Source organism: Vidua chalybeata, chromosome 11 (genome assembly GCF_026979565.1).
Source record: "Vidua chalybeata isolate OUT-0048 chromosome 11, bVidCha1 merged haplotype, whole genome shotgun sequence".
Taxonomy (NCBI): Eukaryota; Metazoa; Chordata; class Aves; order Passeriformes; family Viduidae; genus Vidua; species Vidua chalybeata.
The window spans coordinates 17074747-17101366 of record NC_071540.1 but is presented as its reverse complement, the minus strand read 5'-3'; the positions used below and the strand labels follow the sequence as shown (position 1 = coordinate 17101366).

General features: G+C 44.3%; 4 protein-coding genes and 1 long non-coding RNA gene across 7 annotated transcripts; 1 reads left to right on the top strand and 4 right to left on the bottom strand.

The window, feature by feature from the left end:
- The first annotated feature begins 1939 nt into the window (after positions 1-1939).
- On the top strand, positions 1940-4125 carry LOC128793795 (uncharacterized). Its single transcript, XR_008432884.1, has 3 exons — positions 1940-1990; positions 3804-3913; positions 4058-4125. It is a non-coding gene; the product is annotated as an uncharacterized LOC128793795 (long non-coding RNA).
- Positions 2359-17772, bottom strand: LOC128793790 (arylamine N-acetyltransferase, pineal gland isozyme NAT-10). 2 transcript variants are annotated; one of them, XM_053953206.1, is made up of 2 exons: positions 17710-17772; positions 2359-4542 (listed from the first exon to the last, which is right to left on the bottom strand). In XM_053953206.1, exon 2 carries the CDS (start codon positions 4535-4537, stop codon positions 3665-3667), a length of 873 nt encoding a protein of 290 aa, XP_053809181.1. In that variant the 5' UTR covers positions 4538-4542; positions 17710-17772; the 3' UTR covers positions 2359-3664. The 2 variants fall into 2 exon arrangements, with proteins under 2 accessions (XP_053809181.1, XP_053809180.1); XM_053953205.1 differs by lacking the exon at positions 17710-17772 and adding an exon at positions 6478-6564.
- On the bottom strand, positions 8316-24738 carry LOC128793789 (arylamine N-acetyltransferase, liver isozyme-like). 2 transcript variants are annotated; one of them, XM_053953204.1, is made up of 2 exons: positions 24659-24738; positions 8316-9211 (listed from the first exon to the last, which is right to left on the bottom strand). In XM_053953204.1, the coding sequence occupies exon 2, from the start codon at positions 9204-9206 to the stop codon at positions 8316-8318; it is 891 nt and encodes a 296-aa protein (XP_053809179.1). In that variant the 5' UTR covers positions 9207-9211; positions 24659-24738. The 2 variants fall into 2 exon arrangements, with proteins under 2 accessions (XP_053809179.1, XP_053809178.1); XM_053953203.1 differs by lacking the exon at positions 24659-24738 and adding an exon at positions 17710-17791.
- LOC128793792 (arylamine N-acetyltransferase, pineal gland isozyme NAT-3-like) lies at positions 13808-17796 on the bottom strand. The gene is made up of 2 exons (XM_053953207.1): positions 17710-17796; positions 13808-15843 (listed from the first exon to the last, which is right to left on the bottom strand). Exon 2 carries the CDS (start codon positions 15834-15836, stop codon positions 14970-14972), a length of 867 nt encoding a protein of 288 aa, XP_053809182.1. The 5' UTR covers positions 15837-15843; positions 17710-17796; the 3' UTR covers positions 13808-14969.
- Positions 20741-24747, bottom strand: LOC128793793 (arylamine N-acetyltransferase, pineal gland isozyme NAT-3-like). The gene is made up of 2 exons (XM_053953208.1): positions 24659-24747; positions 20741-22791 (listed from the first exon to the last, which is right to left on the bottom strand). The coding sequence occupies exon 2, from the start codon at positions 22782-22784 to the stop codon at positions 21924-21926; it is 861 nt and encodes a 286-aa protein (XP_053809183.1). The 5' UTR covers positions 22785-22791; positions 24659-24747; the 3' UTR covers positions 20741-21923.
- Between the last annotated feature and the right edge of the window lie 1873 nt (positions 24748-26620).

Genomic DNA, 26620 nt, shown 5'->3' with positions numbered 1-26620 from the left:
TCTTCTTTGAAAACAGAAGCAAGTTGGGTAAGTAGTGTTTTTATTACAGAAAATTACTACCTGCAAACTGGTAAAGTGTTACCAGACACCAGAAGTGTTCGTGCCTATGACCCTAAGTGTGGTTTTAGGTGGTGCTCACTGACAGCTCACGTATTTCTGTCTGTCCCTTGTCATGTGAAGTTTGGTCCTTCCCTTTGGCAGGCTTATTTTGTAATAACTACTGGGCCTTAAAATATGGAAGTATTGAACAACTTTTTCTTGCTGATGTTTCTCTTTTACTTCTATTTTGCTTAGTATTGGATCTTAAAAAGTCCAGGACCAGAGTCCAACTGAAGTGAGCCATCCAGTGTGAATTTAGTAATGATTGAGCTGATTAAACTTTGGTTCTTGGGGAGGGGCAGGATGTTCAGTGGTGCTGTGGAGTTTGAACCATGCTTCTTGTGCTCTGTGACTTGTTCTCTGATGAGACTCTCCATTATGCAATGCTACAACCACGGGTGGCTGTCGTTGCCATTGGGCATTGCCTGTGTGTGTAACAGGCAGCTGGGCTGAGATTCTGGGATTTCATCCAGCAGTCAGACTTTAAAAGAAATTGTTTGTCTTTCTCTTGATTGGAATACCATACTTTCAAATTGTATTTGGAATTAGATGAGTCTGGGGGCGGAGGGGGCGGTTTCTCAGCATTTGTTTTGCTTCATTTGAACAACAGTCCACAACTATAACTGCAAAATCACTTAGGCTCTCATTAAACCCTTCTCTGAGAATGCTAATAAAGCATCGTGGTAGGGAAGGATGGCAGCCATCCCACAGATCCCTACCACATGTGAATTCAAGTTTCTGTGAGAGCTGATGGTTTAAGGACTGGTGGTTTGTTTTCTTTTCAGGCTGGGAGAACATCAGCTTCCACAATACTGCCTTACTAATGGAACCCCAGCATGAGGCTTCGGGGTTTGTTTGGTTTTGTTTGGTTTTACACCATTCTCATCTCAAACCTCTGAGAGATTTCAGGCCTGGTATTCACACCTCAATAACCTGCTTTCATCAGCTTTTGGGGAGCTTTAGTTAAGCTGTGAAACTGTTCCTTAGCTGTATGTGTTGACATTTCTTTGTGTGATTTCATGTTTCTCAGTGAGGACCTGCTTATAATTGTCACATCAAGATGAAAAATTAACAGATGGGAGTCAGGGAGATGGTTGGAGCCTCAATCACCAGCAGCTCTGTAGATCTTTGGTAAGAACCAAACAATAGAAAGGGTAGCTGGGTGAGTCCCATCGCTGCAGGCCCAGTTAAATGCTGACAGGAGCCCATTAATCCCCAAGAAACCCTTGCATACCAAAATCCAAGCAAATTACCTGGGAGCAGGAAATCCTTTAGGGAAGTTGGGAAGCAAAATAACCACCCTGTTAATGGCTGTCCTCAAGACAAGAAAACGGCTGTGGTTGATGGCACAGAGAAATGTGGTTTGGTGAGCTGGGTAAATGAAAATCCCATCAGATAGAATGGAGGTGGTCAGTGTTTTGAAGCTCATAATGTTCCCTGAGGTCTCAGGGAGCACCTTGTCATGATCAATTATTTAGATCATGGGACATTAATATGAGGGAATAACTGAACACAAATTACTGAACAAATTCCGTAATTCCATTATTAATAGAAAAGCTGTGTTCTGGCCTCAGTAAGATCTTTCAGTGTCCCCTGTCACCTCTTGCTTGGCTCTCAGTTCCTCATCCCTGTGCAACTATCTGTGTACCCAGGCCATGAGCTGCCACCACGGCTGGTCACACGAAGAGCTGGCACACACCAGAATCAGCCCACAGCTGCTGGCTGCCAAGCCCAGCAGAGATGACTCCTGGGCCTCCTCTTCAGTGATCATCTACCTCAGCCTATGACCTCTTCATCCTACAGACCTGTAGGAACTCACCATCTCCAACACCTCTGCTGCATTTGTTCAATATTGGCCTGTTTAGTTCAAGTAACAGGTTCTAAGGAACAGGTAACATGTGACTGGATGTCAGGAAGTGGCCTCCAATTATGCCAGGGAAGGTTTTGATTAGATACTAGGAAAATTTTTTCACAGGATTGGAAAGGACTGGAGGACTGCCAAGGGCAGTGGTGGAGTCACCATCCCTGGAAGTGGCACCTGAGGACAGAGTTTAATGATCAACATGGTTGTGATGTTGGGCTGATTGTTGAACTTGATGATCTTAAAGGGCTTTTCCAACCTCAGTGATCCTGTGATCCTAAGAAGTTTGAGGTGGGAAGGGTGGGCCAGCAGATCAGCATGAGTGAACAGCCCTCACTTGGCAGATGGAGTGTGCAGGAGTCGGTGCTGCTGGGGACAGCTGTACCTAAAACAACTCATAATGTCTTTATTTTCCTTTTATTTATTTTCAGGTATACACTTACAGCATTTGTGAGATTAATGATCAGATGATGTCTTTGAGCAAAAAGACTGTTCAGTGGGAGGAATCAACATTTGACTGATACTCAGGCTTATTACAGACTGAGAGAAGAGTGTTTTTCAGTGTTTCTGCTATTTTTTGGTGCATTTAAGAATGTTTCCCCTTTCTTAGTAGTTTCCTTGGCCGGGCTTTTTCAGAGAAGCATGGTAGGAGGAACAACATTTTCTGGAAAATGGGGAAACAAGATTGTGAAAAAAGAAAAGGTTTCCTTTAGATTTGGCTGGCTCCTTGGGTTGTTTTTTCACTTTGATACAGATGAACAGACACTAATGGCACTAAAGCTCCTGTGCTAAGTGGTACCCATTCAGGACAGCCATATGGACACTCATGTTTGCAAAACAAAATTAAGGGTATAGTGGGCTTAGCTTCATATACAAATATAATGCAGTCCTAAAAGTACAGAATTTCCACCCCTTTTGGGACAAAGTAAATCTAAGCCAGCTGTGACATTTAAGTACCAGTCACAGTTTATAGGATGATTATATCTCAGAAAGAAAGCTTAGTAGTTACGGCTTTATTGTGGCCCATCAGCCACAATAACACTGCAATATATAGAATTTTCATCACCAGAAGAATAGCTACATACCAAAAATTACTTGGGGCAGTTTACTGCAGCAGTGGCTGGAGGGATGCACATGGTGATGATTTTTATTTTGTACTATGGTTTGTCTAAGGATGATGGTGAAAGAATTATGCCTCCTAATGCTCCTTTCCAAGATGACAATGTTTTACTCACATTAAAGGAACAGGAATGAGATGAGCTGTGAGTGGTTGGATCTTGTGAAAAATGAAGTTTTAAATGTGTACTTCATTGTCTAAATGCTCACAGATTACTTGTCTCCCTATAATAACCTTAGAAAATGTGTTGGCAGGATATGACAATTAATAATCCATACTCATGTGCCACAGGCAGTCCAAAACTCCCCAGACATATTTCTTACCCAAGCTTATAACCAGATTCAAATCAAATCCTACATTTGTGCCAAAAATTGAACAGCAGTCATCTCCCAGCAAATAATTTTACCTAACTGACTCAAGAGTCTTAAATTCCTGATTTTTCCCAAAGTGAAATTCACATTAATCTCATACTAATGTATATATCCTTCAGTCACCTGCAAAAGAATCCCATAACCTTGCAGTAGGGATTGCACAGGCAGTGGAAGCTGCTGTACACACATAGCATTACTGTAGGTTTTCCTGGCCATCTAGATTGTGTAAGATCCTTTAACATTAATGGGGACAAGTTTTCTCTCTAGGGTGATGTTAAATTTCTCTTTGAGGGTTTTTTCCACCTCTTCATCCTCAAGAGTTACAAATTCCACCAGATCCATGTTTTCCTTGTAGTTGTACGTGGTCTCAGTGAGTGTCCAGCCAATTAGCGCTCGGAATCCATCGGTGGTCTGGAGGGTGCAGATGGACTTCTTTGTGAAGAGGGAATCTGGAGAGGTCTGGAGGTATGCGCACTGGAAGCGGAAATCTTCCACTGTCCGTGGCTCAAGGCTGAACATATAAACCTTGCGACACTCTTTTTTCTCCAGCAGATCAGAGCTGGAGAAGCTCTGATTGGGGATGTATTGTTTCCGCCTCATTTTCTCCAGGTACCAGACACCGTTTTTCTCCGTGAAGCGGAAGACGCCGGGAGCCTGGGGCTGGTCTTTCCCTGACACGAGCTCCATGGGCTGCCACATCTGGTAGGACACCCCGAAGCCTCCATCAACGATGTAGGCTTTGCCATCGATGACGACCTTTACCACGAGGTGGGTCATGAGGGTGGCGTAGGCGTTCTGGTGGGGGTTGAACACGTACGCTCCCAGGAAGCTGGTCTCATACCCCAGGCCCCTCAGCACCCAGCCCAGCAGCTGGTTGTTTTCCATGCACCAGCCACCCCGCTTCCTCCGCACAATCTTGTTGTAAACGTGCTCCAACTCCAAAGTAATTTTCTCCCTGCAGTGGATGCTGAGGTTTTCGAAGGGAACAGCACGGATGTGATGCTGGAATATATCGGTTAAGGTTTCCAAATCTTGTTTTTCAGTGGAGCCTTTATAGCCAGTTCTTGCAAAATACTCTTCAAGGTTCATCTCACCTGTAAAGGAAGGAATTGTGTTTTGGTTTCTTTATATCAGTGATTTATGACGCTGTTAAAAGCTGCCCTGGCTCTGCCAGCAAAGATTCTTTAATCTACTGAACCTCATCAGAACAGCTTTTAAAGGAAACAAGCATTCCTATCAAATGGTTCCCTGAGCAAAGAGCAGTGCACATGAGGCTTTTCTTTTGTCTTAGAGTCATCCCTCTGGCAAACAGCTGATGCCATTTCAGTTTCACGCGAGGTGGCTGCGAGATGAGGATTTGCTGTATTTGCATTTTAACAGCGGGGTTAAAAAGAAATGTAAGATCTTGCTGGGGAGTGTGTACAAGGGTTCATGAGAAATGGTCTAAAGCCACTGCTCAGTGACAGGACTGTCACTGGGGGAGGCAGTGTCATCTGCAGTGGGAGGGAGGACACTCTGAGCCAGGATTCACATGTTCTTTTCATGAGTCTGCCACTGATGGATGTGACAGTAAATGAATCGCTCGTTCGGTACATGTTGCTTTTCCACTGCTTAGAAAAAGTTAACATGAAAAGTGAAGTGGCAAGCTTTATTCAGATAATTATAACTGAAAAAACTCTGACTTTTGAAAGAGTCACAGATCACCAAGTCTTGTGTCTGCTCAGAGTGTTGTAGAAGCTAATTTTGGTGTTGGAATAATGGATCTGAATGGAGGGAAGTGAGTGGCCTAAAAGACAAGGAGCACATCTCCATTCCCTCCTGTGCCCTGTGTCTCACAGGCCACCCTGAAAATGAACAGGGGCTGCTTTACTCTCTCTCGTCCCCAACGTTCTCAAAACTCACCAATCCTTTAACTCAGCAGTGAACTATTGAATGTTTACTGCAAACTAGAATTTCTCAAGATGATTCTCAGTGGCAGATTCATGCTGTGCATATTCATGGTGTGAAGCAGCTCTACACCATTCACTGTCCCAAGTGAATGGAGAGCACCAGCAAAAACTACACATTACCTGCTACAGAGAGGAATTTAGCTTCCAGTAATATGCTTATTGGAGGATATGTTCAATGTAGTATTTAAGTGTAACATAAAAGTCATGGCACTTCTGATTTGCAGAATCTGAGTATATCTGATCCTATCACTCTGACTGTTAATGCTTAAATAGATCACACCAGTATAAAGCTGGTTCTCAAGTTTGTATTATTTGTAATTTCTTTCTGCAGCTCCATAATATGCTTGATCAGCACTAGATCTGGACTGCAGGAGATGAAAGCCACTGTTCTTTTGAAATGTGAGCAGACCAGATGAAAAGGCAGGTACTGAAAAGGCCGTCCCACAAATGTGGTTATGATTAATGTAGAGAAAAACATCAGCAGAAGAATATTAAAGGTGCAAATGAAGGTGTTCATACAAAATTATTCCTTACCAGGACTATACACAGTATCAACAATTCCACTGTTGAAAATGTTATCTTCTTTATCCTAATACATCAGCACATGGACTTCCTGGGTTGCACAACCCAGAGTCTGTAATTTTTTTAAGTTGTTTTTAAAGACCTGTAATCTTATTCCCTTAAAGCAGAATCTATTGATTATTAGACTGAACTTTTGCTTCCTTTGCACTTGCAATACTTTTAAATAAATTTAAGTATCTAAAAGCACGACTTCCAACAAGAAGTGGCAGTTCTAAATTTATATCTACTATTGTACCTAAACAAAAGAATCTATTTTATAGTGAAGTGAAGCTTCTCCTGAAGAGTGAAAGGTAGAAGAATTGAAATTGCACATCACTGTTTTGCCCTTTAACAGCCCCTGTTTAGCAGGTGATATTTTAGCTCTATATCCACACATTTTTAGAACATTTTTTCCTAGAGAATGTTGCTTACATTATTGTCTATGACCTTTACCATCATAAAGAAACCAGGGTTTTGGTATCTTTCTTTGGAGGGGTTTTTTTAAGAAAATAAACTTACCTCTTATGAGATCTCTTTTTATTTATTGAGGTATTCAGTTTCTGGGTGGTTTATTACAGGGGCAGCAGTCAGTGAAGCCAGGAGTGGATACAGATTGTGAGGGTTGTCTTTCTAAGCTCGGCTGGCCCTCGCTCCTGAATCTTAAATTCCAAGAGAGGGCAGAGTCCACCCAAAAAGAATTCACATTTTTGGACTTCGCTGATCCGTGAGCAAATTAAACTTTGTTTCTTCCTATTAGTAGATGTTTATGCCTTCCCCTAGTTAAGACCAGAATGAACTCGTTTTCTATGTAAAATAATTACAGTAGGCAGTTGCAAATGACATTGTAACTTCTCTTAATTAAATATTGTTATTTTGCAAACCAGCACTTTGCAGTGGAGGATGTTCATCTGTGTCCTGATGGGTACACTGAGGTGCCAAGGTGTTGCAGGCTGTGTGTCCCTGAGCTCCATGGATGCACAAATGACCCTTCTTTGTCCACACAGGAACTTTTTCAAACTGTCAGCTCCTCAGCTGTGGCAGGGAGTTACTGTGGAGATGCCACACCTAATGAATGCCATGGCAAATATTTATTTGCATGAAGTAATGCATTTCTGCTCTAAAACATGGCCTCCTGCATCCTCACAGTGTTGCAGTGCTGTTTATTTAATTCTCCCCAGGTCAAGCCTGTCTCCCCTTCATTGGATAGAGGTGGAATATCAGAGGAGGCCTCTGGGAAAGGCAAAGAGCACATCAGACTGCACCTGGCGCATCAGGTGCCCCATAGGTCTGTGTGGTTGACTAAAACAAGAATCAAAGTCTTTTCCTTGGCTGATGTTCTTCTGTCACCCTCTTTCATGGCATTCCTGTAGAGCACCACAGGTATCATCAGGGAAAAGGCTTCTGTGTTATGGATATCTTGTGTGAAACCACACTGGTGGCGTGTCTTCACTTCCCAGGGCTTTCTTTTGCATCCACACATTTTAAGGTAGCTTTTGTGCAGAATACTGTTTGTAACAAATACAAAGACTTTATCTATAATACTGTCATCTCCTCTTGACATCACATGAAGGCATGATCCCAAAAGTTTAGATTATAGTTTGCAAAGATTCATCTAACTTTTTTCTAGTTTTGATACCAAAAGCCTGATTTTCAAGAACTGTTGAATCATCTCATCTTCTACAGATTTGATTTTGAATTCAGAGACACAGATAAATCAGACTCAGAAAAAGTGGGTACTCAAAATTAGAGAGACTTTTGGGGGGGTTTAGGTACCCTTGGATAAATATCTTACTTTAAGTCAATTTCTGAAAAGGGACAGGACTTAAGTCTTTCAACTTTTCATAAGCTAATCAGCACCAAATGGTGGCTTGTTTTGAGAAAGTCTTAACCTTTCTTTTTTCTGCAGTATTTAAAAGCCAAATTCAGCTCAACTTTACAACTGTTTAGGGAAGTGAATAATTTGTAAAAGTCACTGAGAAGCTTGGAAATAATGCCAAAAAAGGTTAGAGGTCTTTTGTGCAAAATGGTAACACAACCTCTCCTTCTGCATAATTTTGGTCTCATTTGCCACAAAATATATCTGCAATAAAATGAGTTCTTGAGAAGGTGAACAAAAAGTTAAGGAGTCAAAAACCAATTTCCATATGAGCAGAAAAGAGCTAGTAAGATGTCTTGGTTTCTAAAGAAGGAGAGGTTTAATAAAAATATGCAATCAATATATGCAGTTAATTAGCAATGTGCTAGAATTTACCAAGCTTTGTGACTAGCTCAAGTTAAAAATGTGATTATTGTAATTAATGCTAATTTTATAATTTTCCTCTTGGCTATTTAAAGATCCACCTAGCACATTGTTACAATTAGATCTTATCCACTAAATTAGGTGGCAAGCCACAAACATTTACTGGTACAAGTTTGTTCTCCAGTACTATATTGAATTTCTCTTTCAGTGTCTTCTCAACCTCTTCATCTGTAAGGGTTGTGATGTTCACCAGGTCCATGTCCTCTGTGTAGTTGTACTTCATCTCAGTGAGGGTCCATCCAACTAAGGTAAGGACCCCACTGGTGGTTTGGAGAGTGCAGATTGACTTCTTCTGAAGGATGTTATCTGGAAACACTTGGAGGTATGCATTTAGCCCCTGGAAGTCATCTATATGCCGTGGCTCGAGAGTAAATCTATATATTTTTCGGATATTCCCCAGGTCTGGAGAATGAGGGAAGTCATTCTTGCTGTGCTCAGGAATGTAATGCTTCCTTTTGACTTTCTCGAAGTACCAGGTGCCATCGTCTTCCATGAAGTGGAAAATGCCAGGAACCTGGGGTTGGTCCTTCCCAGAAATCAGCATCAGTGGCTGCCACATCTGGTAGGCACCACCAAACCCAGCATCTACTATGTAGGACTCTCCCCTGATCACCACCTTCAGCAGGATATGGTTTATCTGAGCAGTGTATCCCTTCTCTGCTGGCTCATAGCTGTTTGCACCAAGAATACAGACGTCATACCCTAATTCTTGCAAGGCCCAGAAGAGGAGGTGGTTGGTTTCCAGGCACCATCCACCACGTTTCTTTCTCACAATCTTATTGTAAGTAGACTGCAAATCCAGTTCGATGGCCTCCCCGCAGTGCATGCTGAGGTTCTCAAAAGGAATGGTGTGGATGTGATGCTGGAAGATGGCTGTCAGGGTCTGCAAGTCTGCATCCTTATGGGGCTTGTTGTAAGATATTCTTCCAAAATACTCCTGAATGTTCATTTTGCCTGTGTGAGCAGAAAAGTAGCCAGTTACTGCTGTGCAGCTGTCAAGGGGTTCACTCCTGTTTCTGTAGCACAGGTTAACCAGCCTGCAAATGTAGTCTGGGCCATTTCATTGAGGATCTAAAAGAATTTTAAGTATTTCTTTAAAAAGAGACAGGGACAGGAGCGGGTGGCAATACTGCTTTCCCTCTCTCAGGGGCTGCCTTCAAACCAGGAGGATGTTTTTCCCATGGGAAGACACAGTACATGCCATAACAGAATCCCTGGCCACAGAGGAGGATCCCACATGACGATTTTTTCAAAAATCAAGAAACTACAGGTTTGCAGAAAAGCTGCCACACCATGCCAGCATAAAAGTCACAGCAAGATCTTACTGTTTCTTTTACTGCACCAGATAAGCAATTCTTTCTTTATCCCACAGGTAATTTAACTGGAAGATTTTGCATTCATGGATTCAGTTAACTGGGATTAACATCTCAGTGTGTCACCATTTCAGACAGGTTTCCATGTGAAGTAGATCATTGTTTTCTTAATCTCTTAAAATTCCCTGAGGAGTTTAGACAGGGCTTTGACTGTGAAAGGAAAGGACTTCAATTTTTCTAACCTAAGGATCAAAGGAATTGATCTAAAAGTACATACAAGGCAAGTTATAATCTTGTAGTTTCTTTGACCATCTTTTACAAACTAAATGCTTTTGTTTCAGATCAAATTATTGGACGTATTTTCTGGTTTTCTGTCTCTGATGTGTCTCTGATCCCCTTTCATTAGCAGAAAGACACTGTCATTGGCACTGATTGTGTGGCCAAGATACAAAAGGTTCCCTGTAAGACTTTTAATTCAGTGACTCATCTTCTCTCTGCAAGGATTTCTTTTGCCCTTAGTTTAGATTTAATTTGGCTTTTTTCTATGCATGGACATTTGTTGTTCAGAACAATTCATGATCTGTTAAGTGCTATGTTAATTTCCAGAAAGTCTGAGGATTTCTTGCTTCCTTCAACTTGTTGAATGTTCCCTGGGAGGATTTTCCAAAAATCCTTTGATGTGGATGAGATGGGACAAACTCCCTTCCACTGAATATTCTCAGCTTTGGTCCAACTGTTTCCCCCCAGCAGTTTGACCCCATGTTCATGCCAAAAGCTTATGAAAATCTCACCTCAAATCCATGGGTGGAAGTGCCCCCACCCGAGCAGATGAGCACATCCAATGGCGTAATCTCTAGACTTTAACCCCAATCTTGATGCCAACAGCACAACTCACATGACTTGGTTGTATTGTTCCTGATCTGCACTAGTACCAGTGTTCAGACTGGATAATGCAAACCCACAGGAAAATGTGATAGAGGATCATCCCAATAAGGGAATAAGAAATAAACATTATCACTTCAAAAGGATCCAAAGAGTCTACATGAAAAAAACAGTACTGTCTCTTTGATACTGCATTTTATTATTTTTTGCATCCCTTTTTTAGGACAAGGGCACTCATCTCTGGCAGGATCTCCTTGGAAACACATGTAGAAAGCCATTTCCTTCCCAACACACAGCACATGTATTCACTGGCAGGCTCATCCTGTGGTCCTCTGCCTCGTTTTTCTTTCTATTCCCACCTTCAGCAATTTTACATAGGAAGATAGAAACATCTTTACCCCATGAGAGTGTGGAACTGAATGTCTGTGACCAGCAGGAGTCCAGAGGAGTGCATCAGCCTGGTGGGTCTGACATGCTTGGAATTTGCCTTCAAGCAAAACAGATCAGCCCCTGCCCTGGGTCAGCAGCAGAAGGCCTGATGCCCCCCCTATAACCCATCTCCTGGGTCTGGGTGTCCCCATTACATGGGAAAAGCACAGGATAAAACCAGCTCCCCTCACCCAGCCATGGAGAGCCCCCATGGGGTGCTGCCAATGAGGCTTTGGGAAAATACATTGGAAACTTCCCTGCCCATACCTCAGTTTCCCCAGCTGTCCCTTCTCTGACCTCATCAATTTAAAATCTGCTTCAGAGACAGCCTTCTGGTGGCTGACAAAATGTGCTCTGATCTCAATGAATACTTAAAGAGATTTAAGTATAATAAAGCTGCACTACAACATCACTGACATTAGGGAGCATCCACATAAATCAGCGTTTACTCCCTCGCCTCCCTGGAGGCAGATTTTTCCTTGGCGCAGCCATTCCTGCTGTGCGAGCCCTGCGGCTGCAGCAGTGAGCAAGCCCTCTCCCGGGGACGCTCTGCATTCCAAAACTGCATTGCCAAATATCCCGAGCCTCAGTCCGGATCTCAGCCTTGTTTGCTTCTGCCCCTGCAGCAGCTGAGCTTTGCTCAGCGTTCCTGCAGCGTCGAGGGCAGTGGGATTCAGATGTTAGTTCTGCCTGTCTGTTCACATGTCCCTCGGGATCGCTGGGTCCTTGGGTAATTAGCTGAATATTAGGATCAGTTCTTCTCAGCTAAAAATCAGGAGGGGCTTCCAAGGCTGGATCCTCATGCACATGCCTACACTGTTTGATTCCAAGTTGTGCTGTGAGTCACAGATGCACACTGTGCATTTTTCATACACTCTGGCTCAAAATAGAGGGTTAGTTTAACTCTCAAACACGGGATGTTGCACTTGGAAAACGCCCTTGCAATGCTCACTCACCATCAGCCCTGGGGTTCCTGCAGTTTGTGCTTTGCTAATACTCCTGCACTGCTGTGCACAGGGTGTGCAGACTCACAGGGGTGGGCTTTCCCAGAAGAGCTGACCCAAAGCTGCAGCATGAAGTTAAAGATCAGGCATGCAGAGCTTACCTCGCAGGCAGTCAGCTCAGGCTTTCCACTCTGGGCTGTTCCAAAGTTCCCAGGAAGAGCTGCACTGGCAACTGCTGCTCTTAAAGGTCCAGGCTGCCTTTTAGTGCCTGTCAGGGACAGCCTTGTCCTCCAGCAGAGCAGACAAAGAGGGGACAGAGTTTCTTCTTTAATAGCAGTTTCTATTTTGATGGTTTTATTGCTTTATTTGTATTGGTGTATGTGTGGAAATCCCTGTCGTGCAATTTGTTGTGTTAGGTGCTGCACGGAGAGCCTGGAAATGCTCCAGTCCCCAAACTGCTTTTAATATTGAAGAGATTTTAACCTTCCACATCACTGAATGACAGCTGAAGCCCTCCAGGAGTGCAAAGCATGGGTACCATCACCATCAGCAACTTTTGTCAGTGGTTGTAACCTATAAACCCATCCTCAACCCTGCAGGTCACCCAGGGGCTTCAGTGTCTGGGGCACCTTGCTGGTGCTCCCTGCTAAAGCAGCAAAGCACTTGTGCAAAAATGATGCAGATTTTACATTGTTGACACTGATGTGCTCTGGATCCCTGTGGGAAGTGACTTATGGTAGAGAGAGAGTAATCCAGGACAGGAAGTCACTGATTTATTGGTGGGCATGGCAGCTGTTGAACTAATCACACCACACCGAGCTATTCCTCGTGGCTGACACCAGCCCTGCCAAGCAACAAGGGCAGATTTGCCAAGTCAAGGTCAGATTTGCCAAGTCAAGCAGTTCCCTAAATTCCCCTGGGTTCAAAGAGAAGCCTGTCCTTCGAAAGGGAAGATGCTGCTCCCAGAGAACTCTGAGCTCCCTGGAGCTGCTGTGCCTGTATTTGCCTCCAAAGTTAGTGATAATGAAAAAGCAAACTAGTGCAATCTGAAACGAAAAACTCTTTTCTTTTTTTTTTCCTTTCTTTTTTTCCTTCCAACAGCAAGTTTCCCTGTATTGCTCAGCAGTGCCCTGTGCCTCTGTGGTGAGCAGGAGGCAGGAGCACTGAGCTGTGCCCTGCAGGGGCAGGGCTGGGCACATGCTCCAGATGAGTCAGCAGAAGGAAAAGTGCCTTTCCCTGTTCCTGCCCTCCACATGCCACATCTCAGGGCAATGGACATAACGCCCTATTCTGATCCTAAAGGTCTGGGGTTTTATAGCTCTGGACTCGTTCCCCAAGCCTATGGACCAGCACAAAGTGCAGGAAACACCCTGACACAGGGAGAGAGGAGTGGGCACAGCCCTTTTCAGGAGTTTCCTATGCTTGTTCCCACAAAGGATGGAAATTCTTGGCTCTGTCTGGATCTTCTCCTGCTCCACAGCTTTGCACGACCTGCCTGGACTTTCACCTCTATCCCAATGCTTTGTCCCTGCTATCCCACTCAGTTTAGCTCCTTTTGCTCTCCTTCTAATTCAGGGGCCACAGAAAAACACAGATTAAAAACAAGCCAGATCCTGGGACAATTCTGATAATTTCTGTTGCAATCTGCTGGTCCACACCCGTAAGAAGCCTCTCCTTCTTTTACAGCCACATTTCATTTTCTCATAGGACGGGAGGGTCTCATGTGCTATAAAGAACTATTGCACCCCTGCAGCCAAGCACATGTGAGTGCATTTGCCTCTGAGAAGACAGGGGTTTCAGGAGCTTCCTGTGTCTCTGAGAAACATGTTCTGAACATGCAGAATAGCAGCTTTTATCAAATCTAAACTGCTAGTTCTAGAAAGCTGTACATGCTATACAACAAGGGAAAAAGGTTCAGTGGTTATTGTCTTTTTAAAAGCCTTAGCTGGAAAATATTAGCATGTACAAATAATCAGGACAACTTCAGTGATTAATGACATTTATTTTTTACTAAGGGAATACATGCTGTAATTTAAGGGGGAAAATCTGAATCATTCTAGTTCGCAGGGCTTGATTTTTTTATTTAATTTGTAATTCAAAATATAATTTGCTTAATTTTAACTACATAGTTGTAATGCTTCCAAGATTTGTACATAAAGGGCAAAGGGGTCACATTTGAGTAGTTTCTCCTACTAGAAATTTTAGTTGTTAGGTATGTGATTAAGACTCATAGTTTCTCCTCATATCAATGTAATTAGTATCACTGCAAACACATCCTCAGTAGAACAGATATGTTTCACAAAAAGAATTCTGTGCATGTGTGTGGGTTTAGCTGTAATAATTAATGTGCAATAGCACCCAGAGTAGAGTCTGAGGAGAGGAATGTCTATTCCCAGCAGTCTGCTACTGAGTGTGAGCAAGCCAAATGCTCAGGAGATGCTTTCAGTTCAAAGAAATGCTGCTCTTTGGTTATGTCACTGAGAGAACAGGAGCTGTGCAAAGTCTGAAACGACACAGAATTGTCACTGACATTTCTTATCATCAGTTCTAAGTCATAAAGAACTTTTCCTCAAGTACTCACATGGTGAGTTTGCACAGGTGTGGGATGGCCTGAGTGCCATGGGAGAGGGTGTTGTGGATGTGAGAGCAATAAGAACAGGCTTATGGCTTTATTGGAGAAACTCATCAAAGGATTGTTGGGTCGTTTTTGGTTTTTTTTGTCTGTTACACTTCCAAAATAATATAGTATTCATTTAAGAGTCAGGAATGATTTTCCCAAGGTGGCAGCATCAGGTAATAAAGACAAAGACATTCAGCTCCATCATTCTGCCCTCTACACTGAGTGTGTTCAGAAAAGCTTTTAAGAGTTGAAAACTGTAGGGAATGGGCTGAGTCTGCCACCCACTAAGCACAAACAGAAGGGTAATGATTTGATTGAGCTGGGCAGAGAGTATTGGTGCCCAACCTAAAAAGAAATGCAGGAATAGTTGTGTGAACCCCTTTGTTTTCCAGATTCAGGATAGTATGTTCTGCCTTACACTGGCATAGTTGGAAGGAGAAAGATTAACCTTTAGATGCTTGTCAGAAAGAGAGGGAAGAATTGCCTGTAATGCCACTGAACTGAATTGTAATTCAGGCAGTGAGTTAGAAGAACCTGGGGGTATCAACAGGTACAAATTTCTTGTCAAGTATTATACTGAATTTCTCCTTCAGTGTTGTCTCTATTTCTTCATCTGCAAGGATTCTGATTTCCACAAGATCCATATTGTCCCTATAATTGTACTTTATCTCAGTGAGTTTCCACCCCACCAGTTCCCGGATGCCGTCGGCAGTCTGCAGACTGCACATGGACTTCAAAACAAACTTTGAGTCAGGTGCTGTCTGCAGGTGGGCATTGCAGCCCATGAACTCCTCAATGTCTCGTGGCTGAAGGGTAAAGAGGTAAATCCGACGGCAAACTTCATTTTCCACATTTGGGGAAGTTGAGGTGCTTGGGTTCACAACCCACTGCTTCCTTTTCACTTTCTCAAAGTACCAGGTCCCATTTTCCTCCTGAAAACGAAAGATCCCAGGAGTCTGAGGCTGATCTGTCCCTGAAATCAGCTCCATTGGCTGCCACATCTGATAGGCCATCCCAAATCCCCCATCCATAATGTAGGATTTGCCATCAAGCTCCACTTGTAGCAGCAGATGATTGATTTCATCTGGATAGGCATCGCGCTCTGGGACATAAACTTTTGCTCCCAGAAGGGTGATGTTGTAGCCAAGAGTTTTCAGCACCCAAGACAGAAGGTAGTTGTTTTCCATGCACCAGCCCCCACGTTTGTTCCTCACTATTTTGTTGTAGATCACTTCCAGGTCCAGCTCAATTCTTTCTCCACAGTGGATGCTGAGGTTTTCATAAGGGACAGCTTGGATGTGGTGCTGGAATATATCTGACAAGGTAGCCAGGTCTGGCTTATTGTGGGAGCCCTGGTAAGAAATTCTGGCAAAATACTCCTTGATGTCCATGCTGCCTCTGAGAGAAGGGTAGGAAATATAATAGCCTGTGTCAGAAGTGGTGGAAGGTTCTTCCCCATCCCTTATAATGGGGTGCTCAGAAGAGGAGCAGGATTTGACTGCTATCTGTATCAAAGGCAGCTGAGTAATAGTGTTTAGAGAAGCCAATGGGACACTGCTGATGAGCACAAATGTTATTTTTATTTGCCTCTTTTACAGCTGTGATGAGAGGCTCCAGCTGTGCTTAGCACATTTCAGCAGAGGTTCTGCCCAGCAAAGATACAAACCTCTGTAGGAAGGAACAAAAGCAGCAGCAGCAGCAGCAATGTTTCCCTTCTAGAAATTATAGGAACTGAGACTCTCCAGATCTGAACTGCTTTGCTCCTGGTTTGACTCAGCACAGCAGAAGCAGAAAACAAACCCTCCCACTCTTGCAGTGTGATCCAGAGCCTCTTCTGCAACCAAATCTGAAGCAAATCTGCCCTGCCATGGTGTTTCATTCATTATTTCGGCAGCCAGGCACGAGCTGGTCTCACCTGCTCCTGCTCTCTGTGCCAGTGGTAGCAGATGTGACCTGGAGTGCAGAAGGGTTTTTAGGGCAGAAAAGGCTCTGGGAGGGTTTTTGCTGCATCTGCTGTGAGCTGCCTCCCCACAGCACAGCTCAGCTCCCCAGTCCTGCTAATCACAGCCCTTCTCCAGCAACAGGAGGAAACCAAGCTTTGGGCCTAAACCACAAAGTTCAGAAGCCCCACATTTTCTGAGATCATCTTTTCGGATGCAGTTGCTCCTTCTCTTCACGGTCTTCCCACTGGTGAGTGGCTGCCCGTGGGTGAGGGAGCAGACATTGCCCTCCTCTGGGATGGCTGAGGGCTCAGTGCAAGGCTATTTCACAAACTCAGGGGTGGAAAGCAGCCTGAGCCTTCCCAGCCCTGGATGGAAGGATTGGGATTTTGATGGAGCCAAGCACTTTTGTTGTTTCTCCCCAGGCACTGCTAAATTGCAGACATCTGTAAATATGGAGCAATGTTCTTCCCATTATTGACCCAAGTGGTCCAAAAATGCTCTCAAGTTCCTGTATGCAACTCCCAAAGTAAAATCAAAAGAAAAATATCCAACTGTTCAACAGGATTATATTCCCAATCTGATGAACATTGGTAAACCCAAAATTGTATGGGGATTTTGGGAAGGTACATTTCGTATATAAACAAAACAGAGAAAATGAAACATTCCCATTTGTGTAATATCCTGGCAGAAGCAGAGGGTGCCATGGTCTGGGTCCCCACATAACCTTTAGGATAGAGGCTTTACAGAACTCTGACTATTGATCATGGCCACCACCACTGTATCTCAAGGTCCGAGCAGGCCTGAGTGATCCACGATGGGGTTAAGAGCATCAGAGTCAGGAGCTTCTCTTTGTTCAGCTTTTGGCTATTCCCAGGATTTTCCCAGAACTACAGTTCTATTCATTTCTGAAAACTTGGCACAAGCTTAGTTCTTCTTGTGTGAATTTTAAACCAGCATCCCAGTTAAACCAGTTTTTCCTTTTTCCCCCCGTCCTTTCCCTCTGCCACAGCAAGCAGAACATGGGCAGTAACTTTTTACTTACAGGGAAAATGTTGGAGTGGGTTTGTCTGTCTGTCCATTTTTGAGGGCGCTTACAGGGCTGTTTTTATGGGGGTTGCTGAAATGAGGCATTTGGCACAAATGCCCGACTTGCTTGAGGCTCACAACTGAGTAAATAAAGCAGCGTATCCACAACACCGAGCAGCTGAGCTCCCTGCTCTGCCCTTACACCATTTCTGCTGTGTTTTGTTCCCAGACCGATTTAACTTCCTGCTTAGAGAGCGCTCAGCTACCAAGATCCGGGGTTCAGAAAAAGGCTTACCTGGAAAATCAGTTCCAGTGCCAGAGTGCCTCCGGGGCTTGGGGGTGTTCTAGGCTATGGCAAGTGGCATAGCTGGTTTTCCTATACTTAGCACAGACAGGGCTGGAGGACTGCTCTTCTGCTGCTCTTCAGGAGAATGTCTTTTCCCTCAACTTGCTTTCACCCGCCTCTGTCAGTGTGCAATAGTTGAAAAAAAAAAAAAAAAAAAAAAAAAAAAGAAAACCCGGAAGGGTGGTGCATGAGAAGTGGTGTGAGCCAGCAAAGCCAGCAGCAGGGTGCTAGAGATACATATTACAATATTGTTTTTTTGCAAATATTAAATGGATTTTATATGTGTGGTGTTAAAGTAACTTTGCTACAAAGATACAGTTTTTTATTTCTGATGTTAATTAAGTTTAGAACATTGTAGTGAAATAGCTGATATAAGTATGCTTGTGTTAAAATGCCTGCTTGGATGGGATAACATCCAATGAACATATGATGAGGGCACCTGCTACAGATATGCCAACTATCAGCACTCATCATCTGAAGACAGTGTGGCCCAAAACCCAAAAACTGGAGGTGATAAATAGGAACAGACTAAAAGCACAGCCAAGGAATACGCATGCTCTAAAAAGGCGGGCCCAAGGAGGAGCCATGCTAAACAGTTCTTGGAACACATAAACTAGTTTGGGGAAAAAGCTTACTGTGCATAATTGTTTATGAATTTCTAACAGGACAATGCAATAGAATGGTATATAAAGGGTGTTTTCAAAGTAGCTGGTGAGCTCCTGGCTGAGTACCAAGATACACCTGACTGTAATAACCTTTGCTCTGTGGTCTTTGTCTCCTACTGTCTTATTGAACTTTTAAATTTTTACATGAGAGTGAACCGTGTTTTCACAAGTGTAAACTTGGCTGTTGTTAGAGCAGAGGCTGCTTCACATTTTCACTGGTTTGATGCTGTCTGCAGGGGCCTGTTCAGGCTGTCACCAAAACGTTTTTCTTTCAGTTGCTTGCTGTACGTGCTCGGGTGATGCAGTTTTTTTAATCCCAGTCATTAGATTACTGTTTGCTTGGAAATGTGGGGAAGGAAAGCTTGGATGCACTCAGTCCCAGAAAGTTTTTGCACTGTTTCTGAAGAACAGCAAGATTTCAGCACAGGGGTGGGCTTTCCCAGAAGAGCTGACCCAAAGCTGCAGCATGAAGTTAAAGATCAGGCATGCAGAGCTTACCTCGCAGGCAGACAGCTCAGGCTTTCCACTCTGGGCTGTTCCAAAGTTCCCAGGAAGAGCTGCACTGGCAACTGCTGCTCTTAAAGGTCCAGGCTGCCTTTTAGTGCCTGTCAGGGACAGCCTTGTCCTCCAGCAGAGCAGACAAAGAGGGGAGAGATTTTCTTCTTTAATAGCAGTTTCAATATTTGATATGGCTTTATTTGTATTGGTGTATGTGTGGAAATCCCTGTCGTGCAATTTGTTGTGTTAGGTGCTGCACGGAGAGCCTGGAAATGCTCCAGTCCCCAAACTGCTTTTAATATTGAAGAGATTTTAACCTTCCACATCACTGAATGACAGCTGAAGCCCTCCAGGAGTGCAAAGCATGGGTACCATCACCATCAGCAACTTCTGTCAGTGGTTGTAACCTATAAACCCATCCTCAACCCTGCAGGTCACCCAGGGGCTTCAGTGTCTGGGGCACCTTGCTGGTGCTCCCATGCTAAAGCAGCAAAGCACTTGTGCAAAAATGATGCAGATTTTACATTGTTGACACTGATGTGCTCTGGATCCCTGTGGGAAGTGACTTATGGTAGAGAGAGAGTAATCCAGGACAGGAAGTCACTGATTTATTGGTGGGCATGGCAACTGTTGAACTAATCACACCACACCGAGCTATTCCTCGTGGCTGACACCAGCCCTGCCAAGCAACAAGGGCAGATTTGCCAAGTCAAGGTCAGATTTGCCAAGTCAAGCAGTTCCCTAAATTCCCCTGGGTTCAAAGAGAAGCCTGTCCTTCGAAAGGGAAGATGCTGCTCCCAGAGAACTCTGAGCTCCCTGGAGCTGCTGTGCCTGTATTTGCCTCCAAAGTTAGTGATAATGAAAAAGCAAACTAGTGCAATCTGAAACGAAAAACTCTTTTCTTTTTTTTTTCCTTTCTTTTTTTCCTTCCAACAGCAAGTTTCCCTGTATTGCTCAGCAGTGCCCTGTGCCTCTGTGGTGAGCAGGAGGCAGGAGCACTGAGCTGTGCCCTGCAGGGGCAGGGCTGGGCACATGCTCCAGATGAGTCAGCAGAAGGAAAAGTGCCTTTCCCTGTTCCTGCCCTCCACACGCCACATCTCAGGGCAATGGACATAACGCCCTATTCTGATCCTAAAGGTCTGGGGTTTTATAGCTCTGGACTCGTTCCCCAAGCCTATGGACCAGCACAAAGTGCAGGAAACACCCTGACACAGGGAGAGAGGAGTGGGCACAGCCCTTTTCAGGAGTTTCCTATGCTTGTTCCCACAAAGGATGGAAATTCTTGGCTCTGTCTGGATCTTCTCCTGCTCCACAGCTTTGCACGACCTGCCTGGACTTTCACCTCTATCCCAATGCTTTGTCCCTGCTATCCCACTCAGTTTAGCTCCTTTTGCTCTCCTTCTAATTCAGGGGCCACAGAAAAACACAGATTAAAAACAAGCCAGATCCTGGGACAATTCTGATAATTTCTGTTGCAATCTGCTGGTCCACACCCGTAAGAAGCCTCTCCTTCTTTTACAGCCACATTTCATTTTCTCATAGGACGGGAGGGTCTCATGTGCTATAAAGAACTATTGCACCCCTGCAGCCAAGCACATGTGAGTGCATTTGCCTCTGAGAAGACAGGGGTTTCAGGAGCTTCCTGTGTCTCTGAGAAACATGTTCTGAACATGCAGAATAGCAGCTTTTATCAAATCTAAACTGCTAGTTCTAGAAAGCTGTACATGCTATACAACAAGGGAAAAAGGTTCAGTGGTTATTGTCTTTTTAAAAGCCTTAGCTGGAAAATATTAGCATGTACAAATAATCAGGACAACTTCAGTGATTAATGACATTTATTTTTTACTAAGGGAATACGTGCTGTAATTTAAGGGGGAAAAAATATGAATCATTCTAGGTCACAGGGCTTGAATTTTTTATTTAATTGTAATTCACTAAAATCATTTGCTTAATTTTAACTACATAGTTGTAATGCTTCCAAGATTTGTACATAAAGGGCAAAGGGGTCACATTTGAGTAGGTTCTCCTACTAGAAATTTTAGTTGTTAGGTATGTGAATAAGACTCATCGTTTCTCCTTATATCAGTGTAATTAGTATCACTGCAAACACATCCTCAGTAGAACAGATATGTTTCACAAAAAGAATTCTGTGCATCTGTGTGTTCAGCTGTAATAATTAACGTGCAATAGCACCCAGAGTAGAGTCTGAGGAGAGGAACGTCTATTCCCAGCAGTCTGCTACTGAGTGTGAGCAAGCCAAATGCTCAGGAGATGCTTTCAGTTCAAAGAAATGCTGCTCTTTGGTTATGTCACTGAGAGAACAGGAGCTGTGCAAAGTCTGAAACGACACAGAATTGTCACTGACATTTCTTATCATCAGTTCTAAGTCATAAAGAACTTTTCCTCAAGTACTCACATGGTGAGTTTGCACAGGTGCGGGATGGCCTGAGTGCCATGGGAGAGGGTGTTGTGGATGTGAGAGCAATAAGAACAGGCTTATGGCTTTATTGGAGAAACTCATCAAAGGATTGTTTTGGTTTTGTTTTTGTTTTTTTTTGTTTTTGTCTGTTACACTTCCAAAATAATATAGTATTCATTTAAGAGTCAGGAATGATTTTCCCAAGGTGGCAGCATCAGGTAATAAAGACAAAGACATTCAGCTCCATCATTCTGCCCTCTACACTGAGTGTGTTCAGAAAAGCTTTTAAGAGTTGAAAACTGTAGGGAATGGGCTGGATCTGCCACCCACTAAGGACAAACAGAAGGGTAATGATTTGATTGAGCTGGGCAGAGAGTATTGGTGCCCAACCTAAAAAGAAATGCAGGAATAGTTGTGTGAACCCCTTTGTTTTCCAGATTCAGGATAGTATGTTCTGCCTTACACTGGCATAGTTGGAAGGAGAAAGATTAACCTTTAGATGCTTGTCAGAAAGAGAGGGAAGAATTGCCTGTAATGCCACTGAACTGAATTGTAATTCAGGCAGTGAGTTAGAACAGAGATCACTTGCTCAAATTGACAGGTACAAATTCCTTATCTAGTTTTATACTGAATTTCTCCTTCAGTGTTGTCTCTATTTCTTCATCTGCAAGGATTCTGATTTCCACAAGATCCATATTGTCCCTATAATTGTACTTTATCTCAGTGAGTTTCCACCCCACCAGTGCCCGGACACCATTGGCGGTCTGCAGGCTGCAGATGGACTTGGTCACAAAGAGCGAGTCAGGTGCTGTCTGCAGGTGGGCATTGCAGCCCATGAACTCCTCAATGTCTCGTGGCTGAAGGGTAAAAAGGTAAACCCGACAGCAAACCTCATTTTCCATATCTGGGGAAGTCGAGGTGCTTGGGTTCACAACCCACTGCTTCCTTTTCACTTTCTCAAGGTACCAGGTCTCATTTTCTTCCTGAAAACGAAAGATCCCAGGAGTCTGAGGCTGATCTGTCCCTGAAATCAGCTCCATTGGCTGCCACAGCTGGTAGGCCATCCCAAATCCCCCATCCACAATGTAGGATTTGCCATCAAGCTCCACTTGTAGCAGCAGATGATCGATTTCATCTGGATAGGCATCGCGCTCTGGGACATAAACTTTTGCTCCCAGAAGGGTGATGTTGTAGCCAAGAGTTTTCAGCACCCAAGACAGAAGGTAGTTGTTTTCCATGCACCAGCCCCCACGTTTGTTCCTCACTATTTTGTTGTAGATCACTTCCAGGTCCAGCTCAATTCTTTCTCCACAGTGGATGCTGAGGTTTTCAAAAGGGACAGCTTGGATGTGGTGCTGGAATATATCTGACAAGGTAGCCAGGTCTGGCTTATTGTGGGAGCCCTGGTAAGAAATTCTGGCAAAATACTCCTTGATGTCCATGCTGCCTCTGAGAGAAGGGTAGGAAATATAATAGCCTGTGTCAGAAGTGGTGGAAGGTTCTTCCCCATCCCTTATAATGGGGTGCTCAGAAGAGGAGCAGGATTTGACTACTATCTGTATCAAAGGCAGCTGAGTAATAGTACTGAGAGAAGCCAATGGGACACTGCTGATGAGCACAAATGTTATTTTTATTTGCCTCTTTTACAGCTGTGATGAGAGGCTCCAGCTGTGCTTAGCACATTTCAGCAGAGGTTCTGCCCAGCAAAGATACAAACCTCTGTAGGAAGGAACAAAAGCAGCAGCAGCAGCAGCAATGTTTCCCTTCTAGAAATTATAGGAACTGAGACTCTCCAGATCTGAACTGCTTTGCTCCTGGTTTGACTCAGCACAGCAGAAGCAGAAAACAAACCCTCCCACTCCTGCAGTGTGATCCAGAGCCTCTTCTGCAACCAAATCTGAAGCAAATCTGTCCTGCCATGGTGTTTCATTCATTATTTCGGCAGCCAGGCACGAGCTGGTCTCACCTGCTCCTGCTCTCTGTGCCAGTGGTAGCAGATGTGACCTGGAGTGCAGAAGGGTTTTTAGGGCAGAAAAGGCTCTGGGAGGGTTTTTGCTGCATCTGCTGTGAGCTGCCTCCCCACAGCACAGCTCAGCTCCCCAGTCCTGCTAATCACAGCCCTTCTCCAGCAACAGGAGGAAACCAAGCTTTGGGCCTAAACCACAAAGTTCAGAAGCCCCACATTTTCTGAGATCATCTTTTGGGATGCAGTTGCTCCTTCTCTTCACGGTCTTCCCACTGGTGAGTGGCTGCCCGTGGGTGAGGGAGCAGACATTGCCCTCCTCTGGGATGGCTGAGGGCTCAGTGCAAGGCTATTTCACAAACTCAGGGGTGGAAAGCAGCCCGAGCCTTCCCAGCCCTGGATGGAAGGAATGGGATTTTGATGGAGCCAAGCACTTTTGTTGTTTCTCCCCAGGCACTGCTAAATTGCAGACATCTGTAAATATGGAGCAATGTTCTTCCCATTATTGACCCAAGGGGTCCAAAAATGCTCTCAAGTTCCTGTATGCAACTCCCAAAGTAAAATCAAAAGAAAAATATCCAACTGTTCAACAGGATTATATTCCCAATCTGATGAACAATGGCAAACCCAAAATTGTATGGGGATTTTGGGAAGGTACATTTCGTATATAAACAAAACAGAGAAAATGAAACATTCCCATTTGTGTAATATCCTGGCAGAAGCAGAGGGTGCCATGGTCTGGGTCCCCACATAACCTTTAGGATAGAGGCTTTACAGAACTCTGACTATTGATCATGGCCACCACCACTGTGTCTCAAGATCCGAGCAGGCCTGAGTGATCCACGATGGGGTTAAGAGCATCAGAGTCAGGAGCTTCTCTTTGTTCAGCTTTTGGCTATTCCCAGGATTTTCCCAGAACTACAGTTCTATTCATTTCTGAAAACTTGGCACAAGCTTAGTTCTTCTTGTGTGAATTTTAAACCAGCATCCCAGTTAAACCAGTTTTTCCTTTTTCCCCCCGTCCTTTCCCTCTGCCACAGCAAGCAGAACATGGGCAGTAACTTTTTACTTACAGGGAAAATGTTGGAGTGGGTTTGTCTGTCTGTCCATTTTTGAGGGCGCTTACAGGGCTGTTTTTATGGGGGTTGCTGAAATGAGGCATTTGGCACAAATGCCCGACTTGCTTGAGGCTCACAACTGAGTAAATAAAGCAGCGTATCCACAACACCGAGCAGCTGAGCTCCCTGCTCTGCCCTTACACCATTTCTGCTGTGTTTTGTTCCCAGACCGATTTAACTTCCTGCTTAGAGAGCGCTCAGCTACCAAGATCTGGGGGTTCAGAAAAAGGCTTACCTGGAAAATCAGTTCCAGTGCCAGAGTGCCTCCGGGGCTTGGGAGGTGTTCTGGGCTATAGCAAGTGGCGTGGCTGTCCTCTGCTTAGCTCAGGCAGGCAGACAGGGCTGGAGGACTGCTCTCCAGCTGCTCTTCAGGGGAATGGCCTTTCCCTCAGCTTGCTTTCACCCGCCTCTTTCAGATTGCAAAATCTAAAAAAAAAAAAAAAAAAAAAAAAAAAAAGACAAACCCCAAAGGGTGGAGCGAGAGAGAGGGAGTGAGCCAGCAGGGCCAGCAGCAGTGGAAACGTGGCTGTTGTTAGAGCAGAGGCTGCTTCACATTTTCACTGGTTTGATGCTGTCTGCAGGGGCCTGTTCAGGCTGTCACCAAAATGTTTTTCTTTCAGTTGCTTGCTGCATGTGCTCGGGTGATGCAGTTTTTTACTCCCAGTCATTAGATAACTGTTTGCTTGGAAATGTGGGGAAGGAAAGCTTGCATGCACTCAGTCACAGAAAGTTGTTGCACTGTTTCTGAAGAACAGCAAGATTTCAGCACAGCAACCTGCACCTGCAACCTGCTTAGCCCAGTCTGCAGCACAGGAACTTCAGTGCTGCCTTTGCTTCCTTTGCTCTCTGTGATTTCCATGTGGTTTTCATTACAGCAAATGTCATAGAATGTAAGAAAGCACTGGGCCAGCAATGTGTCTCCTTTGGTCTTTGCCCACAGGAATCATCTGCAGATGTTGCTGATGGTGAAGATGCTCTTGGCACAGTGATGACTACAAAGTATTAACATAGGGAGCTCCATCCTCTCAGAGTATTTAATATTGCTTTTGTGTCTCCCAATTTTGTTTGCGTTTTGTCAAGTCTCATTCATTCCCTTACATCTGTAGCTGCATCTTCCCTGTTAGCTCCCCAACTGTAGTTCCAGTCCTTTTACATTCAGTGTCAATGCCAAGTTACATTCAAACACTGATTTATTGGGATAATTAGCAGAGCTAATAAATCAGATGAAACTAAGATGTCTGTGATAACCCATTACACAGCTCCACTCCCATATCCAAATTTAGCTCTTTATCATCCCATCAGTGGCCTGTGTGTGACCCCACAAGAGAGAACCCATGCCCAAGCCACAAGAAGCTGAAGGGAAAGGAGAACCTGCCCTCATCAGGCTCATCTGGGCAGATCCAAATCAGTACAAAGAGAAAGTTCATACTCCTGTCTGGATCTTGCTGATCTTCTCTTCCCACAGACCCTCATTTTGACAGACAGAAGCCAGAAGTCAAGAGGCAGATCCCAGTCCTGATGGAAACCACCCTGAAATTCTGTGGATCCGTCCCTGTAGAACACGTGAGGAGAGCCATCCATGCTCCTTGTCCAGAGTTATTGGGACAAATAACAATATTTATTGTTATATAGGGTGCCAGAACTGAACCCTTGCCATGTTCCTTTATATGAACTGGTTCGGGGTCAGTTCCAGGGAACTTTGGGGTCCTTTTCAAATACAGGTATTTTCTGACCCAGAAGGAGCAAAACCCATTCTCCCTGGTACTTTGATACTCAGCTTTTCTCAACTCTTCTCCCTAAAACCTATCTGCTATTGAGCATGTTCTTCCATGTCTTTCAAATTCTTATCCCAGCTCACTACCCTGCATCACTCTCCTTTTTCTTCAGGCACATTTTAGAGCCAAGCCATTGAAACCACGAGCTCCCACCCTCCCCAGGTGTGCCCAAGGCCAGCACAGGGCAAAGCTCAGCCAGGGAGTACTAAAGGAAAGGAAAGGCTGATCTTGAGCCGCAAGCCCTGCTGGAGTCTGTTCAGCGCCGTGCCACATCAGCAGATCTAATTCCAGGTGGGGCAATAAACTGCAATCACAGCTGTGGGTCATGGCCACAACGTGCCCTCATCTGATCCCAAGAGCCACAAAGGGCAGAGCTCAGCTTGGGCCAATTGGGATGGGGAACACGACCACAGGAATGTCCT